The sequence below is a fragment of the Benincasa hispida genome, chromosome 1 (genome assembly GCF_027475165.1).
Source record: "Benincasa hispida cultivar pf3 chromosome 1, pf3_genome.v1.1, whole genome shotgun sequence".
Classification (NCBI taxonomy): Eukaryota; Viridiplantae; Streptophyta; class Magnoliopsida; order Cucurbitales; family Cucurbitaceae; genus Benincasa; species Benincasa hispida.
The window spans coordinates 25,473,258-25,493,827 of NC_143478.1; the positions used below are offsets into that span (position 1 = coordinate 25,473,258).

The following is a 20,570-nucleotide window of genomic DNA, read 5'->3' on the forward strand; positions in this document are numbered from 1 at the left end:
GATATCGAGGTAAGTAGATAAATTATTCTCTTAAGGGTTGATTCCGAGGCTTACACAATGTGGCCACACCCTCTCTGGGTCCGAGAGGGATATGGTCATAGTTGAACTATGACTTATTGTTCATTAAAAGGATCGATAGTACTTAAGGAGTTAGATGTAGCTATAGAGACAAAAGTAATTTTGGCCCAACTATACTTACGGGCAATTTGTGAAGAGTCATCATACTGTTGACTAGTTATATCCAATGGACACAGAAATATATCTGTAGTGCGAATAATACAGTTGTCGGTCTTTAGTGATTGATTGATAGTTAATGGATGTTAGGTAATTTAACTAAGACTTTAATTATCCAAGTACCATTGAAGCTTCAAACTAAAGGTCCAGAAGGTCTCCTCTGTAGCTCAACACGGATTATTGAGAAATAATTTTGAATTAATTTGAATTGTTCAAATTAGTTGAGAAAATTAATTATATGCGATATAATTAATATAATGTATTTGATATATTATAATATAAAGTTTAGTTGAGAGAAGGAAACAAATATTTGAATATGATTCAGATATTAATTATGTGAATTAGATTCATATAATTTAATTTAATATAAATGAGATTTATATTAAATAGGATATTTGTAATGCATAGTAGAATAAGAGAAAAAATCTAAAAATATATTACATTTTTAAAATATTTGCAAATATGGATGAGTTGACTAGTCAATCTTTGATTTTTTTTTTTTTAATTTCCAATTTCGCCTTCCCTTGTCTTATTTTGTTGTACAACTTTTTTTTAGTCTTTTTATTTTATTTCTCTTCTTTGATTTTTGCTTCTTTCCTCCCTATTTTCATTTTTTCGTTTTATTTTCTTTCTTAGTTTTTGTTTCTTCTCCTTTTATTTTATTTTATTTTATTTTATTCTTTCATTTATCCTATTTTTGCTTCTTTCCTTTATTTTTTTATTTTTTTTCATTTCCTTCTTTTTTCCTTTCTTTTTTTTTTCATTTTTTTAATTTTTTTTTCTTTATTCAGTTTTTTATTATTCCTTTTTTTTTATTTTCTTTCTTCAGCTCTTACTTATTCCTTTTTTTTAATTTTTATTTTCTTCCATTTCTCCAATTTTTACTTCTTCCCTTATTTTTTTATTATTTTATTTTCTTGTCTTTCTCCGATTTTTTGCTTCTTGTCTTTCTCTTTCTTTTTCTTTTTTCGTTTTTCTTTCATTTTTCCAGTTTTTGCTTCCTTTTTTTATTTAATTTTCTTTCTTTTTCTTCAGTTTTTGCTTCTTCTCTTTCTCTTATTTTTAAAATTTTTCTTTCCTTTATTTGAATTTTTTCTTCTTCCCTTTTTTTTCACAAGAATTATGAGGCTGAGTTCCATACGCATGACTTGAAAGTATTCAATTCATAAGAGACTTAACACCAACAAGTCAATCATCAAGTTTGATTATTATAACAAATAATAAATATAAATAGCAAATGAAAGTCTAATAGTGATAGCCACTAATATTTTCTATCATTGATAGCTTAATATTTGATTATATTTTTGTAGTTAATAGCCACTTGTAGAAATCTATCATTGATAGCCAACTTAATGAATTTATTTAAAAAGTTGAATCTCGAACTAAAATGTAAGTGGAATGCCTAGAAGTTATCACTAATAGAATGTTTATCAGTAATAGAAGCTATCATCGAAAAGAAAAAAGACTTATAAATATTTGGGAAGGACAAGAAATGGGCAAAAAGGTGTTCAGTGGTTATGATTGATAGAAGCTACTACTAATAGCATGTTACCAATGATAGAAGCTCATACTAATAACATGTTATCGATGATAGAAGTTATCCGATAACACGTTATCGGTGATAGAAGCTACCACTGATAGCACGTATCAGTGATAGAGAACTATCACTGATAGCATGATATCAGTGAGATCGTTGATAGCATCTTATTAGTGATGTTATCAGTGAAAGAAGTTATCACTGATAACCACAATATGAGTGATGTTAGTGAAATCGGTGATAAAACTTAAGTGATATCTATATATCGAGTTTCTTTCAAAAGTGATAACTAGTTATAGAAATCTATCATTAATAGCCTTAAGTGTTAATATTTCAAGGATGATTTTAATTGATGAAAGTCTATCAGTGATAATGACTGATAGCTGCTATCAGTGATAGCCATGATAAAAGATTATTAGTGATAATTACTATGGTAATCAAAGTTGTTGGTTTTCTTTCAAAGTTGATCACTATTTATAAATCTATCATTGATAGCCACTGATAGCCTTAAGCAGTAATATTTCAACGTTAATTCCAATTGATGAAAGTGAATCAATGATAGCTAATAATAATTGATAGCAAATTAAAAGTTAATATGTCAAGATTGTATTAATTTTTCTAAAATTTAAAGCTATCGCTGATAGCAACTATCATCGATAGCAATTGATAGAAGCTATCAACGATAGCAGCTGATAGAACCTATCAGTGGTCATCACTGATAGCTGCTATCAGTGATAGCTTTTAATTTGAGAAAACCGGAAAGAAGTGAAAAACATGGTGGCTAAACATGGGTTTTTTAGTCTTTTACCATTTTTTGATCTATATATGCAATTATTTTATCCTTGTACTATATATTCTATTATTTTGGGCTTAAATTCTCTTTATGCAACTAGCCCTATTAAATACCATTGATGAGAGAATTAAAACTATAGGTTATATTGTATTTGATATAATATAAAACTATAGGTTATGTGTTATATTTGATATAACATAGAGTTCAATATATATAATATATGATAAGGTAGTTATCATATATTTATATATATTAGTTAAATAATTAAATTAAATTATTTATTTATTTATTGAATTTAAAATTGGGAGGGAGTTGTAACTCCATCCCCTTAATTCTCTCACGAATGAGGAGTCAATTCATGTCTTTTTCTACTTCATAAAGAATAAAAGAGAGAGAACTCTTTGAATTTTTTTCTTTTTCTTTTTTTTTTTTTTTTTTTTATAGAAACCCTCTCCTCTCAATCTCCCTCTCTTCCAACATCCTTAGAGATTCTCATCCCTATAGAGAATACGGAGAAAGATCTTTTGGTGGTCACCATCTTGATTCGAGGAGATTGTTTTGTTCGTGATCACTTTGGAGAGGAGGAAATACATGAAGAAATTTGTTCTTCAGAGGTAAGGGTTTCTAAACTTTATTTTTCTTTTCCTTTCTTATTAATGCATGTTGTAAATTAGTGATTATGCATATTTTGTTTACGAGATTCTGTGAAAATAAAATTTGGATCGATCTCCACGTTTTTGCTCAAGGCCTTCACAGGTTCCTTCAATTACAGCCTGATTATTGCCATGATGGTCAAGACATTTGGTTGATTGTTAGTCCTCTTATATGCTTCCATATAGTAGAGTGACATCAACTGGACCGTGTGTTGAGACAGTTCGGTCTACAACAAACAATACCTTCGTTGTACTATACACTCCTAACACTATACCAGATTGATTCGAGAGGTAAGCACGATCAAGATTGGCACCGAATTCATGCATAATATATATCGTACTGGCATGCACGTCATGATCGTTGTGCAGGGAGAAATAACAAATGGACCAGTTATATTAGATGGCTACTTTTCTTAGTACGATTCAATCACAAGACGATTTATCACACCTGACCGTGCTTACTATTACTGCGTGGTAAGAGTATTATTTCTTACATTTTCCAAATATATGATGCAAACATTATTTAGTATTAATTTTTTTTCATCATACAAGATAATTTGATCCAGAATGTACAGTTGTATTTAGTACAACACAATTTACTAGAGTTAGGTTCAATGTGTAATCACTGATCAAACCTTGGTAAATGTAGAAAGTATTATTCAGCAGACAAGATGACTCAATGTTGTTGTCACTGATCGAAGACGTATTCGTCGTAGATGACAACGACAACAAGGCAAAGCTAATCTAGAGGCACATGAAGATGATCCCCCTACGGAAAATTGGGTGACTTGTAATTCAAACTTTTAATTTCATGTAAACCTCTATTTTGAAATTAAAGAACTAATGAAGTTACATTTTATCATGAGACATTAAATCTAGTAAATGAATATGATATAAAAGATCAAGAACAATACAATCAAAATTATTTTCGTTACTAAAAAGAAAATTGTTAGTTAGAAATTAAAAAAAAAATAAAAATACTACAATCATGGACCCTGTCCACAAATTTGGTTCTTTGACCAAGTCCACATAGTTGACATGGCATCCATGGACGCTGATTGAATTGAAACGTAATCGTGTACGATTTTTTCCCCCACTAAAAATTACTCTATTTTTGTCGATACATTTTGCCTTCAACACTACTTTCGAAATTTCTTTCCTATGCACCTCATTTTGTTCTTACTTTTAAAAATCACATTATTCTTGAACTTAATCCGAAAAAAATATATTTTTTAAAAATCATTTTTATTTAATAAAGCCTATTAAACATACACTTTCATGATTGTCAAAAACAAAATTTCAAAGCTACTTATTTTAAAAAATAAACACTTGAAATAATGGATTCAACAAACACTAGTTTGACAGATTTGATTTTTAAAAACCATTTTTCGATTTTATGATCCAATTAGTAGAAATCTTGAAAAGCAACCTTATTATATTTTCCATGGGTACAGATTTTCAATTTTAAATTAATAAATTTTATATTTAAAAAAAAAAACCTTTGATAAACATGTTCTTTCATGCTATATAAATTTATTTAATTTTTGTTGAACTAAAATGTATATGACATAGTATATTATAAACTTATATAATAATATTGTAAAATAATCTAAAATTTATAGCAACCATAGGGGTTCTTCAATCCATTTTTTCTTTTACAACATGTGGAAATAGGAAATCAAATTTCAAATCTCTTAGATTCAACCAAATATTTAATTGATAAACAAGTTATATTTATCAAATATATTTTTTAACAACTTTTTTCGATTTCTAATTTGTGAATATGCTATCGAATAAAAGTTCAAAAACACATAAAACATAAAGGAAAAAGAAAATCAATTTTTTACCCCACAAGTTGTCATGTTGAATCAATTTTTATCCTTAATTTTCAATTTAATTAAATTACATCTCAAACTTAAGTGTTGCAATCTTTCAAAATTATTTATCATTTTTTACCCTCCGTTAAAAAGTATTTTCCATACACTTATTTTATGGAGACTACATGGAAAATTAATTAGAGGGTAAAAATTGCAGAAGATAAGTCTAAGTCGAGTTTGATACAAGTTGATTAAGTTGAATAGATATAACTATGTTCTTCATTAAATCCAAAAAAAAAAACCTAAATATTCTTCTATAATTTAGAGGGCATTAAACAAACCATATAGAAATAATAAAATATGAAATTTGATCTTCTAATTTCTATTAGAACCAAGAACAAAAAAATAAAAGCGAAAATTCGAACCTTTTAACTTTGAAGTAAACTGGAACGAAAAAACGATTACACATTCACAACTTTGCAAACCTTTTGAGTGTGTCAACCCAGGGCTGGGCATGTTTAGAGACTGGCATATTACATAAAAGAGTCACCCTTGAGGATGCCACAAGGTCTCTCCTTTCTATGCTTGAACTTTTGGCCTTCCACAATTCTACCTCCCACACCTACGTTACGTATGTACGTATTAAATACTATTTTGGTTCATGTACTTTTAATTTTGAATCATTTTTGTTTCTGTATTCTCAAAATGTTTATTTTGATTTCCATACTTTCAAGTTTACGTTCGGTCACTGGATTTTTAAAATATACCTTTTTAGTTCCCAAGTCTTTAGGAATAGGTGCATTTGATCATTGATTTTTTTTTCTGTCTCGAGTTTAAAAGAATGTGTTTAAATGTCTATGAAATACTTTTTCATTATTTAAAACATTAGTAATCAAATGTACCTATTTTTAAAGAAAAATACTTAAGTGCATCCTAAACTACATTAATCTTTCTGCATCTTATCAAATTATTCAATCATAGATTGCCACATGACAAATTCTTCTTACATCTTTATTCTTTTTGGGCAAATAGCAAAAAATTATCCCAAAAATATGGTGATAGTTGCAATTATATGTACAAATTGAGCTCTCAAATTTATACAATTGTTAAAATTGGACCCTCAATTGTAGACATTGTACCAAATAAGTGTAGAAATTATAATAATTGTATAAATTTAAGAGTTCAATTTTTACCATTTAGGGGTCCAATTTCTATAATTATTGAGAATATAATTGCAACTACCATCATATTCAAAGGGGATTTTTGCAATTTGTCATTTGTGTATGTCTATGTGTGATGGGAGTGGAATGCATAGAGATAGATGTATATTAAGATACACCCAAGAATGAATCATTTTTTAAAACTTCAAATACTAAGGCTCATTTTGATAGTAGATATGTATATTAAATCTTACATTTAAATCTCTACATTTAAAATCTATGTTTGGATATGTAGGATAATTAGTATTTAAAATTTAAATACATGTGTTTGATTTACCAATTTTTTACATAGAAACCAAAAATAACTGTAAGAGAATATTTCAGTCATTAATTAAAATTTTATATGAAATAGTTAAAAGATAATGTATTAATTGAGATATAATTAATCTAAATAATACATTTATATTTATTAATTAATTATAATTAATAACAAATAATTAATTGATATTAATTTATTAATAATTAATTAGGTTACGTTTTTACTGTTCCAGGCATAAAAATTCTATGTATATGAAAGTATTATTAAGTTACCTAAATAATAATATCCTAATTTTAAAAAGTATTTTTTTCAGAAAAAAAAAAAAAGGTAATTTTCCCAAACAAAGGAGAGTAAAAAAAAAAAAAAAAGGTGTGACCTGAATAGCATTGTCGATGGAAAGAGGGGTAGCTTCGGCAAGAACAAGGTCGCCAATTTTAGCGCTCTGCAAATGATCAATACTGAGATGAAATCCGGCCACTCTTTTGAATCCCGACGCCATTTGTGCTCCAATGCTCGCCAGCGCCTCCGCTATCATCGCCGATACGCCGCCGTGCAGCACCTTAAACATCTGCGTGTTTTTTTTTTTTTTTTTCCAATTTTAATTTAATTAATTAAAATTGATCCATCCATTATTTCATTCCAAAACCGAATTGAAACCACAATTGATTTACGATATATATCGAACCTGGCAGCACTTTGGGGAAACCACAATGCGGCCGCTTACTCTGTTAGGAGACAAGGTTTCGATCTCAAACCCGACGGCGTTAAGCGGAGCGTCCAGAATCGACGTCGTGGATGACGGTGACGGAAGCGGCGGCGGATCCTTGTTCGGATTTTGATGATCCATATGGAATGAATGAGAATTTGATTTTGTTTCGTTTTTTTGTTTGTTAAAGAAGAAGGGGATCCGAACTCGGATTTTGAAAAGAAATCGGTCTGAAGTTAGCGTCTAAATTGTATTCGAACACATGGCGCATAAATTTCTCAAGTACTTTTTTTATTTTCTTTGCATTAACAATCATTTTAGTTTAAAAATAATAATTTAGCCTCGACTAATTTATAACAATTTAGTCACTAAACTATAATAAGTATTTATTAATAATTTAATCTCTAAAATATAAATATGATTTAATGGATTGCATGTAGATTAATAAACTTATTCTATACAAATTTATTTATAATTTATAAATAGTTAGTCATAATATAATAAAAATTGACACTTAATTTTATATACAAAGACTAAAGTATTATATATTAAAGTTTGGAGTCTAAATTATTACAAATTTGAAAATATAAAGATTAAAGTTCAAGAACTAAATTATTATTTTTGAGATAAAAAAAAATTAAATAAAGAAATAAAATGTAGATCAATGATTTATTAAACATAAAATGGGAAATTCTTAAAAATGAACTTATAATTTAACTTTGAGAAAAATACCCTTTTAGTCCCAAAGTTTTCTTGAATAAGTGTGTTTGATCCCTGAAGTTTTAAATTAGTCATTTTAGTCCCTAAGTTTTCAATAATAGGTTTAAAAGATCCTCTTTATTAACCGATCTGTTTAAATTAACAAATTTGTTCAAATAGACTATTTAAATGTTGATGTGGCTTGCTGACTGAGTTGATGATTTGGATTTAAATTCTTCTCATGAAGTTACTTCACGAGACAAACTTCACAAGAAATGAACTCAACTTCTCGTCATTTCTGTCTTTTATCTCGTGAAGTTCGTCTCCTGAAGTTACTTCACGAGAAATGAATTCAACTTCATGTCATTTCTGTTTTTTGTCTCGTGAAGTTACTTCATGAGACGAACTTCACAAGAAATGAACTCAATTTCATGTCATTTTTGTATTTTATTTCGTGAAGTTCGTCTTGTGAAATAACTTCACGAGACAAATTTAAATCTAAATCATCAAATTAGTCAACAAGTCACATCAGCATTTAAATAATTTACTTGGACAAATTTGTTAATTTAAATAGTTCTGTTAACGAAAATGACCTTTTAAACCTATTATTGAAAACTTAAAAACTAAAATGATTAATTTGAAACTTTAGAAACCGAACACCCCTATTCCAAAAAATTTAGGGAGAAAAAAGTTAAAAAAAAAAAAAAAAAAAAAAAAAAAAAAAAAAAACTTTCAAATAAAGTGGACCTACTTGAATGTTGATTAAATGTTGATTACGTAATGCATTAACTTAAATTAGTTAGGTCTTGGCTTTTAGCCCTTAATAAGAAGAATATCATAATTTTCTCCCAACGCCCTACGGAGCTTTTTTCAAATTTTTATTGATTTTTAATCTTATTTATTATATTTTATGTTTGTTAAATCACGAGTTTACACTCTTTTATTAACATTAGGAGTGGTCTTGAAATTGTTAAAAAGTATAAAATCACTTTGAAACATATTTTTAATAATTCAAAAGCAATTCAATTTATCTTTAATTTTACATTTTTATACATAATTTTTATATTATTAAATTTTATTTGAATAATTAAAAACATTTTCTGAATGATTTTAAAAATGATCCAAGTGATTTTAATCGTTTTAGAATAAATTTCAAAACATGTCGTTACTCCTTTGAATTAGTTTGAATTTTAAAAAAGGTTTCCATACCTCTTTAAACTTTCAGTTTTATTATATTGTTATCTTGGATTGGTTATAATATTATTAGGATGTTCTATGTCAAGGGTGAAAAAAGTCATTTTATAATCTTCGTGGTTGGGTATCTAATATTTTGGTTTATAACAATTGGTTGGAAAAAACCTCCCACTTCTACATATAAACAAAAAAAAATATATACATATATATATAAACTAAAAGAAAACAATAAAACTGGAACACTCCAAACCAGTGAAAAAATTATGGATTAGAAAGAATCTACAATGTGAAAAACTATTACAATCATACAACAATCTTTCCTCGACCCCAATTATAGAATCACTATATCAAAGCTAACTACTCACACTTTTTTCTTATTCTCAAACTAGAAAATGTAAGAGAATATAAAAGGGAATTTAACTAGAGTTAGTACACTTAAGAAAGTGTTTCTAATTGAGACAATTTGAAATCAAAGACATAAACTCATTTTATAGTGCTTGAAGTCCATGGCTATCTTGAATGTTTTTTATATGAGACAACTGCACTCCTAATATTTTACCAAAATCTAATAGAATTCTGATTCTAATATATAAAAAGAAGTTAAAATAGTTCAATTCATAATCTACAACTCCTATATGAACAAATTTTAAATGACATCTCCAAATAATTGGAATTTTAGAAATTTAAGCAATGTTAAAATTAAAATTTGAAACCAAGCTATCCCTCTTTTCTTCTAGTTTTTTTTTTTAATGAAAAAAAAAATACGATCCATCAAATAAATACATAGAAACTAACCCAAAAGTTACTATAAATAATAAATAATTAAAATACTAAATCTAGACATTGCGTAAATATAACATAGATATAATTTTCTCTCTCTCTCTCTATAGACTTATAATTACCAATATATATGGAAATATTGTGAATTTGAGGAGCACAATGACGCAGAATACGAATATGAAAAAATATAATATAATAATAATAATATATAATAAAATAAATATATAAAATAAATAAATAACAAAAAGTAAATAAAATAATAAAGAATAAATTTCTCCACTTTCTCCAATCCTTTTGATTGATCAACAATATATGTGTCATTCAAAACCCATCAAATGTTACTATTTATAGGCAATTTGACAAATAAGATGTGAATGACATGAACGTGTATAATCTTGAGATACATGGACAATACATGTGGTAATGGATAAGTGACACATAGCCAATAGACACTAATAATGGCATCTACATTAACCTGATTTAACATATTTATAATACTCCCTCTTAGATGCCCATTGTATATAAAATATGTCTCATTAAAACCTTATTAAGAAAAGACCCATCAGGAAAAAAATCCTAATGAAGGAAAAAGAGATATATTTCATATAATCCGATACTTTTTAAAAATATATTTACTCCCCCTCAAAGAAACATCACTTAGATCTCTGGGTTACCACATTCCAATATTGTTCACCAATTTTTCAAAGGTTGCAGTAAGTAATGCCTTTGTAAATATGTCTGTCAGGTTATCTTTCGAATAAATTTGTTGTGCAGTGATGTCGTCATTTTCTTCAAGATCATAAGTGTAGAAAAGCTTCGGTGAAATATGTTTTGTTCTATCACCTTTAATATATTCTCCTTTGATTTGGGATATGCATGTTGTGTTGTCTTCGCACAATATAACTTATAGTCTTAGTTCTCTCAACAATGACATTTAATATAAATCACATTTAAATATTTATTTTTCCTCAAATAAACTTTATATTATAATGTATCAAATACATTATAGTAATTATATCATATGTAATTAAATTAAATTAATTATATCACATATAATTAATTTCCTCAATTAAGTCGAGCAATTCAAACTAATCTAAAATTGATTCTCATTTAGTCACTGTTGAGCTACAGAGATGACCTCATGGACCTGTAGATTGAAACTCTAATGGTACTTGAATAATTAATTGAACTTCTTTCATTATATTATTCAATATCCATTAACTGTTGGACACTTCACTAAAGACCGATAGCTGCACTCTTCACAAATATGTTCTTAAGTATAGCTAGACCAAAATTACCATTTTACCCCTATAGTTACATCTAACTCCTTAAGTACCACCGACCCGTTTAATGAATAATAAATCATAGTCCAAATATGGCTAGACCCCTCTTGGGACAGAAGAGGGTGTGACACCACATTGTTCAAGCCCTTAAGAGAGCAATTTATCTACTTACACCGACCTCGAGAAATGAGTGAGTTTCGTCTTGTGTAGCTATGTTCCTAGTGTAGGAGTATATCATCATGCAGCAGAAGCAACAGAGATCAATAAGCATTCTAATTCATTAATTTTGGCTATAAATAAAGCATGTTCATACAATAATAAGAGGATTTTAAGCATTACCTTTGTAGAACTTCTTGAATTTCGATTCTCAACTGCAATTGCTCTCCAAATCTCGTTGTGAACCACCTCAAGATCTTCCCCACTATTCTCTTGGAGCTTTAGATTGAGTTGTGGGACTAATAATAAGCTTGAATGAAGGGAGCGTGGAGAAGAACTCACTGCAATAACCCACTTGAAGAACAGCTTCTTCAACTCGAATTTTTCAGCAAAAACTCTATTGATGCACGCCTCAATTCCACTCCAATCTTCTCTATTTATTGCAGGACTCTCATGCAAAGAAGGTGGCTGCATGAGATGCAGCTCATGCTTGGAGATTTGAAGCTTGAAACTAATGGATGTTGTGAGAGCTCGTTGAAGGTGTTAATGGAAAAGTCCATAATTCCATTTTGTGTTTTTCATTATTTTCCAATTTTTACAAATTGATTTCAAAAATCAATTTGATTTTCAAAATTGAAAATATTATTAATTTTACAAAATTAACTTCACAAATTAATTTTCTAATAATTAATTAATTAATTAATTCTAATTAATTAATATTCAATATTAAATTAATTTTACACAAATTCCACCTTCATGAATTTAATATTTAAATCATATTTAAATATTAATTAATTCTCCAATTTCGTTTAATTCTAAAATTAAACGTGTAATTTATCTCATATAATTACTAATTCCCTTAATTCTAATTTGAACGTTTCAAATAAACTTATCACGCTATTCTAAAGCTAAACCATTTACGAGTTAGTAGGGGGACCTCGTGGACCTACAGATCATGGGCTCCAACAATCCGAGATTAATTGGCTAAACTCATTACACCGAATTAACCCTCATTCGTTAACTAATGGGTCACTCCACTAAAGTCCATAGTTGCACTCCCCTCACTATAGATATATTATGTCCACTCGATATAACCATGATTAATAAGTTAACCCTTCACAGGTTGTTCGTAATGACGGCTGGGTCAAATGTCTGTTTTACCCCCAAGATTACCTTTCGTTCCTTAAGTCTCACTAATCCTCTAATGAACAATTGATTTGTGATCCAATCAACAAACTGAGTTCCTCTTGGACCAATGAGAGGGTGGGGCCTCTTGTTCAAAACCCGGAGTTAGCACTTAAGGGAACAACCTTTCTACTATCCCTAAAAATGGGTAGGAGTGAATTCCATCTTGCACCCTATATCCCCAGCTATCTACCCAGTCTTACCCCTGAAATGGTGGTTTATTGAGTCGGTGCTGTTGAGCCAACCCTCACCTATACAAATCTAAGGATAATCCCGAATAAACAAGGGTTAATAGTTAGCTCAGGATTAAGATCAAGTTACCTAGGTCATCGCTTTGAAATAGTCAGTTTTAAATAGTAAACAACGTTATAAAGTAAGAGTGACTGATTTCGTGGTCCGATCTTGTACAAACCCATTGCACAGGACGCCCCCACTCCTCATGTCATAACATGTACGGATTAGGATCACATCGTCTGTAGCACTTTACAACTCCTTGTAAAAACTACAGAGTGGGCTGCATCTAATAGTGTTACCAGAATAAAGCACACAACCTTATTCATATACTATAGATCATTTTAACTATTTACTCGAACCTTATCCACTTTTATGTCTCCACAAGTTAAAATACTCATGTAATAGTCATGGGTCTTTTAGTTTATTGGATTTATAAGACGAAATAAGCAATACATATATTCAATAACAACTTATTGAATTTTCAGAATAAGTTTTATTGTTTACAAACTACGAGTTTTAGGACTTAAAATCCAACAAACTCCCATTTGGAGTAAAACTCTAGTGGTACAAAAAATCAAGTATGGGATACCGAATGGTAAACTATGGGTATGGGATGCCCTAGTTTATTGTATTTCTTTGTAAAACTCATAAACTAACTTATATATCCGAATATATTAAAAGTGAGTTTCTGAGTTTTACAGAGAAATACAATAAACAAGGGCATCCCATACCCATTCGGTATCCCATACCCAATTTTTCTCCTACTTGTCCTAGATTATTAACCTGGTATTCTTAGTCTTACTAGGAAATTTTCAAACACTTTAGCCAATAGAATATTTGTAAACATGTTAATGTATAATAGACTTATTATTAAACTATATGGGAATGCATCTTTTTCTCAATAATGACCAAGAAGACATACTTTCCTCCCAATACATCGAGGTACTCTCAACTCTTTGAGTAAGACGCATCTGACCTGTTTAAACAACTCTTTTTAACAGTGTTAATTCAAAAACTCTTTATTGATTTATGCAAGTTTTATGGAAGCAAATAATACAAGGTGATCTAGAACACCATTCCAATGATGTTTGAGAAATCAATTTAAGGTAATAAGAAAGTTCATCACTGGATTTCAAGTTCTATCAAATAGACTTAGAAACCTTAAATTTTCTATACTTTGATCCAGTCGAAGTATTTCGTTTTTATTTTACCTAATAAAATTTGTATACTATGAACGTTTCAAGTGTTCTAAACTTATCATTTAGGTTAAATAACTATTTGTCTTAATTGAGTTCTAGCCGTTTTAAATATTTGAATATTTGCAAATGGCTTTTAACTAGGTTGGTTCTTAACAGAAGTTGCTATGAGATAGAACAAACATAATATTCGAAAATGAACATTTCATTTACAACAAAAATATATACATTTTGTTCTTTACATGATAACTAAAGCAGATAAGATTATCATCAAACAGCAACATCTCCCACTGTTTAAGCTAAGCAAGCAGTCTTCAAGAACTAGTTTACCTGTTTTGCTTTCTCTGCTCTCTTCTCAGCAAGGTACTGAAGGCAGTTCCTCTTCCAGTGTCCTTCCTCATTGCAGTGGAAATACTTTCCTTTGTCTGTAGTGTTATCCTTGCCTTTCTTCCCAGTGGGTTTCTTCTTCCCTTTCCCTTTCCCTTTCCCTTTCCCTTTGCTCTTCTTAACAAAAATACTCTTACTTTGTGAAGAGGAAGCAACATCAGGCTTTTTGGAGGACGTTCCTCTCTTCTCAGTGGTAGTAACGTTTACTTCCGATTCCAGACCTTTAGCTCTCACTATTTTCTGGTAAGCCTGTAGCTCATTTACCAGAGTAGTCAAATTGTATTCAATTTTATTCATTAACGCGTTCGTACAGAACTGCAGAAAACTCTTCGAAAGAGATTCTAGAATGAAATCGACTTGACTTCTCTCGTCAACGACTGTGCCATTTACTTTCACCACATTGAAGTGGACCATCATGTCCAGGACATATTTACGAACAGAGGCCCCCTCTTTCATGCGGCAGTTGTAAACGTACTTAATGGCATCATGCCTTAAGGAGAAGGACGGTTGCCCGAACATCCTTCGTAGAGATTCCATAATCTTTTTGGCAGTACCTATATCCTCACGTTTCTTCACCAAGACATCAAATATGCTGGCAAGGATATAAGCACAGGCTTTATCATTCGCCCTGATCCATCTATCATACGCATCCCGAACAGTCCGATTTATGTTAGAACTCGAAATGGCAAGACAATCCTCTGTTAAGACGAACTATAAATCATCTATCACCAGTATAGTATTCAAATTTGATTTCCAGGTTGCATAATTATCCCCTATCATTTTATCAGACACCAACAATTGTACTAGTGCACTTGTCATTCTGAAAAATATAAACAAATTTTATAAGTGAATTGCTTTTAAATCCAATCAAGTTTTAGCAAAGTAATAATATACCCAAGATTATTTTTGCAATGATACTATAGCAAGACATTCTTGACTAAACACTACCTCCAGAATAACTCATACTCCGATAGTCATTTAGCTACCGTTTTTTGTCAGAAATTACTAACTCTTTAGTAATTCTGTAAGCGTAACCCTCTGTTTTCAGACCTTAGAAGTTCAATCCCAACGATGCTCTCAAAGTTGGAAAGTCATAGTTGAAACCAACTTTAGAAATCCTATCCATTTCTAGAGTTTGAGTTGTTCTGAATCCTATGTTAAAACCCTCCGTGGGGATAGCCATCGTTAAACGACTAGCGAGGCCGATTTAAAGACGACAAGCAGGTGCAACATAGGAATTTCACGGTTCAAACCAACAGAAGAAACCGTAGAATATGTTGACACATATCCTTCACCCACTTACTATGAACAACTTCCCCCATTCGCTTTGGTCTTGATCTATGATGAACACTTTCCAAATGGAGCAGTCAAGGTATAATCGACACGAAGTGCTACACGGATCTCACGGTGGAAATTATGTAGGGACGTGAGAATTGAAGTCAATATATCGTATAATTTATTTTCCATTGAATAGCTTCCCCTCATTCACCATGATCAATTCACGCAAACACTTTCCGTATGGAGGTCACTCCTAGGGTGACACGAAGTGCCGCATGAACCTTTCGGTGTGAACATCTTGAGAACGTGAAAATTTTAAAATCAAAACATCACAATTGATTTTAAAGTGAACAACTTCTCCTATTCACCAAAATCTCGATTCATGTAAACACTTTCCATATGGAGGTCACTCCCAGGGTAACACGAAGTGCCACATGAATTTTTTATTGTGAACTCTTAGGGACGTGAAAGCTAGAAATAATCATATCATATATGTTTATTAATCTCCCACATAAGCGTTCTAACATATCATATACGTTATTTGATTTTCACTGAAGTGTTCTAATAGCATATCATATATATTATTAAACTCCCACTGAAGTGTTCTAACGATTAAACGAGGTATTCATTTCTTAGGTTTGTTTTGGATAATTAAACAGCATAAGTCTAAGTATTTATCCAAATATAACGTTTATAATTGGATTCAACTTACGATGTCTAGGTGATAAACCAGTTTTAAAACCTCACATCCCTCACGTATTTCTCATAAAACTGGTTAACAACGCTCAATAATTTGGCCATAATCCCCAGGTAGGAGGTGTTTCGTAGACTGTCAACTTAAATACCTCCAGCCTTAGACAGGATTATATATCGGTTGAGTTTGTAACCCATGTTTTATAAGTTTAACGACCTATTTTAACTATTAAAACGAGTGGTTAACCCTACGTGAGCATGCAGCTGTTCTTTGTAATGGATTTTAAACGTCTAATCCAATTTTATAACAACTTACAAAATTTTAGACATGCTAAACATCCACAACATACATCAAAGACATTCAATATTTAATATAACATTTATATTAAATAAAAAAAACCCTAAACATGCATACTATATATTGTAACAGTTTATAGCATACTTTCAATGCATGTAACATGCTTCCTATAGTGGGTTTTTAAATCTACATGGCATACTCTATGCACATACAAGATTTATTTAATTATAACATACATCATATGCATAAATAATTAAATACATACTGATATGATTTTATTTTTGGCATAAACAAGCAAACCAAACCTAAGAATTACAAAAATAGCAAGAAAACAGTTTCAAACCGCTTCTGGACCGCTCGAACTGCTTCAAACCAAACCCAAACAGCTTGAATTGGAGGTGAACAACTTGAACTGAACCATCCAAAAACCTTTTGAAGCTGAACCGGATCAAGTTTGAAGAAAACCAATCAAACCGGTCAATCTTCGATGGTCTTCTCTCAGTTAATGGGACAAACTCGTCAAAACCGATTCAAGATCTCGCTCAAACTAGATCTCTCGCTTTTAGCTCGAAATCTCGCTTGAACTTTATTCAAAATCTCGCTCAACTCAATCTTTCCCTCGAAATTCCAATGGAATCTCGCTCGAACTGAAATCTCGCTCAAACTTGATTCAAATTTGAACTCAAAATCTCGCTAGAAAATTCCATCAAAATCTCACTTGAAACTTGATCAAATCTCACTGCTTGAACTCAATAACGCTGGAAATGCGGGTAGCGCTGCAACGCTCAAGGGCATCGTAGCAACGCTACCTGATATACATCTCGCTGCCGCTGGATTTGATAAGATATCTCGCTTTACCTTCAAATGAATATCTGCTCTCGCTGGAATTTTTTGAGTAGCGTTGTAATGCTCAAAGGCAGCGTTGCAATGCTGCCTGGGCAGAAGCTCACGATCTTCAAACAGCAGCTCAACCTTCTTCACTTATTTCTTCAATTACATCTTAACTTCAACCCTAATGACTTCAAATAAATTACAGACTCTTGAACACACATATAAGCTCATCAAATAAGAGCCAACTAAAATTTAATCAAGGAATCAAAGAGAAATTAAATGTCAAAACTCAGAAAACCATATTAGTGCACTATTTTCATATATCTCATGAAAAAACACCCATCAAGCCAAAGTTAAACCAAATCGAATACTTAAATAATGCTCTGATACTAATTGTCGGAGTATATCAGCATAAGCGGAAGAAACAAGGATCAATAAGCATTATAATTCATTAATTTTGGCTATAAATAAAGCATGCTCATACAATAATAAGAGGGTTTCAAGCAATACCTTTGTAGAACTTCTTGAATCTCGATTCTCAACTGCAATTCCTCTCCAAATCTCATTGTGAACCACCTCAAGATCTGCCCCACTATTCTCAAAGAGCTTTAAATTGAGTTGTGGGACTCAAAATAAGCTTGAATGAAGAGAACATGGAGAAGAACTCACTGCAACAACCCACTTGAAGAACAGCTTCTTCAACTCGAATTTTAAACAAAAAACTCTATTGATGCATGCCTAAATTCCACTCCAATCTTCTCTATTTATTGTAGGACTCTCATGTAAAGAAGATGACTACATGAGATGCAGCTCATGCTTGGAGATTTGAAGCTTGAAACTAATGGATGTTGTGAGAGCTAGTTGAAGATGTTAATGGAAAAGTCCATAATTCCATTTTATGTTTTTCATACTTTTCCAATTTTTACAAATTGATTTCAAAAATCAATTTGATTTTCAAAATTGAAAATATTATTAATTTTACAAAATTAATTTCACAAATTAATTTCACAAATTAATTTTCTAATAATTAATAATAATTAATTAATTTAATATCCAATATTAAATTAATTTTACACAAATTCCAACTTCATGAATTTAATATTTAAATCATATTTAAATATTAATTAATTCTCCAATTTCATTTAATTCTAAAATTAAACGCGTAATTATATCTCATATAATTTCTAATTCCCTTAATTCTAATTTGAACGTTTCAAATTAACTTATCACACTACTCTAAAACTAAACCATTTACGAGCTAGTAGGGAGACCTCGCGGACCTATAGATCATGGGCTCCAACGATTCGAGATTAATTGCCTAAACTCATTACACCGAATTAACCTTTATTTGTTAACTAATGGGTCACTCCACTAAAGCCTATGGTTGCACTACCCTCACTGTAGATATATTATGTCTAGTCGATATAACCATGATTAGTAAGTTAACCTGTCACAGGGTTGTTCGTAATAATGGTTGGGTCAAATGTTTGTTTTACCCTCGAGATTACCTCTTGTTTTTAAAGTCCCACTGATCCTCTAATGAACAATTGATTTCTGATCCAATCAACAAACCGAGTCCCTCTCGAGCCAATGAAAGGGTATGGTCCCTTGTTCAAGACCCGGAGTCAGCACTTAAAGGAACAACCTCTCTACTATCCCTAAAAATAGGTAGGAGTGAATTCCATCTTGCACCCTATGTCCCCAGCTATCTACCCAGTCTTCCCCTGAAATAGTGGTTTATTGAGCCAGCGTTGTTGAGCCAACCCTCACCTATCCAAATCTAAGGATAATTCCGAATAAACAGGGGTTCATTGTTAGCTCAGGATTAAGGTCAAGTTACATAGGTCATCATTTTGAAATAGTCAGTCATAAATAGTAAACAACGTTATAAAGTAAGAGTGACTGATTTTGTGGTCCGATCTTGTACAAACCCATTGCATAGGATGCTCCCACTCCTTATATCATAACATGTACGAATTAGGATCACATCGTCTGTAGCACTTTATAACTTCTTGTAAAAACTACAGAATGGGGCGCATCCAATTGTGTTACCAGAATAAAGCACCCAACCTCATTCATATACTATAGATCATTTTGACTATTTACTCGAATCTTATCTACTTTATGTCCACATAAAGTTCAAGTACTCATGTAATAGTCATGGGTCTTTTAGTTTATTGGAATTATAAGTTGAAATTAATGAGACTAGTCATTTTGTGGTCCGGTCTTATACAAACTCCTTTATATTTAATACACCCAATCACATGTCTCCACATGAATGATCAGGAACAGATCATTTGTAGTACTTTACAACAATTGTAACATTTACAAAGTGGATCGCACTCGTAGTGTCATCAGGATAGGGTATCCATCTTTATCCATCTACTACAGACCATTTAGGTTATCACTTAAACATGATCCACTTTTTTGTCTTTACATAATGTTTAAGCTATAGATGATAATCTTGGATGTTAATTTATTGGTTGTGGGTTTAATGCTACTAAATGTCAAATAAAATGTCACACCCCCTTCCAAGCATACCCCTCGAACTTGAAAGGAGGTTGAAGACACCACTCTTTTGTGATATCTATGGTCCACTTAACCTTGTGTGCTAGATAATTCTTATAACACAATTGCGTCTAATTTCAAAGTTAAAACTGATTAATTACAACCTTCTAGATTAACTAGGTTTACAACGTATTTGTGATTCATAATAATTTTTCTATTGTCATAGGATCCAAGGTTTTGCTTCGCTAGTGTGGCAGTTCCTAACCTCAAGTGACACTTCCAGAACTTCTTCTTCTGCTACCTAGGGCAAGAGGGAATAAAATATCAAAAAAGTGAGCTAGAAGCTCAATGAGTGGTAAGTCTCTTTTTTTTAAAAAAAAAAAATTAAATTAATATTTATTTTGTATATCCTTTTGAAAAAGTTTCACAAGCAACAATCACAAACAATATCAAGAACTAAACATCACCACCCCAGCCTGGTAGCTGAGACAATATAAGAATGATCATGCGTTATCCAGGTTGTCCTATCCAACCCAAGATGCAAGTGTGAGGAAACAATCCCAGTACCCAATGTAGCCCGCCGAATATGTACATGTCGAAAAAAATCCCATTAGACATGCTTGAGACAC

At 30.9% G+C, this 20,570-nt stretch overlaps 1 protein-coding gene across 1 annotated transcript; it reads right to left on the reverse strand.

The window, feature by feature from the left end:
* Nucleotides 1-5,285: 5,285 nt before the first annotated feature.
* On the reverse strand, nucleotides 5,286-7,489 carry LOC120089898 (1,4-dihydroxy-2-naphthoyl-CoA thioesterase 1-like). The gene is made up of 3 exons (XM_090306697.1): nucleotides 7,199-7,489; nucleotides 6,890-7,081; nucleotides 5,286-5,656 (listed from the first exon to the last, which is right to left on the reverse strand). Exons 1-3 carry the CDS (start codon nucleotides 7,358-7,360, stop codon nucleotides 5,504-5,506), a joined length of 507 nt encoding a protein of 168 aa, XP_090162823.1. The 5' UTR covers nucleotides 7,361-7,489; the 3' UTR covers nucleotides 5,286-5,503.
* Between the last annotated feature and the right edge of the window lie 13,081 nt (nucleotides 7,490-20,570).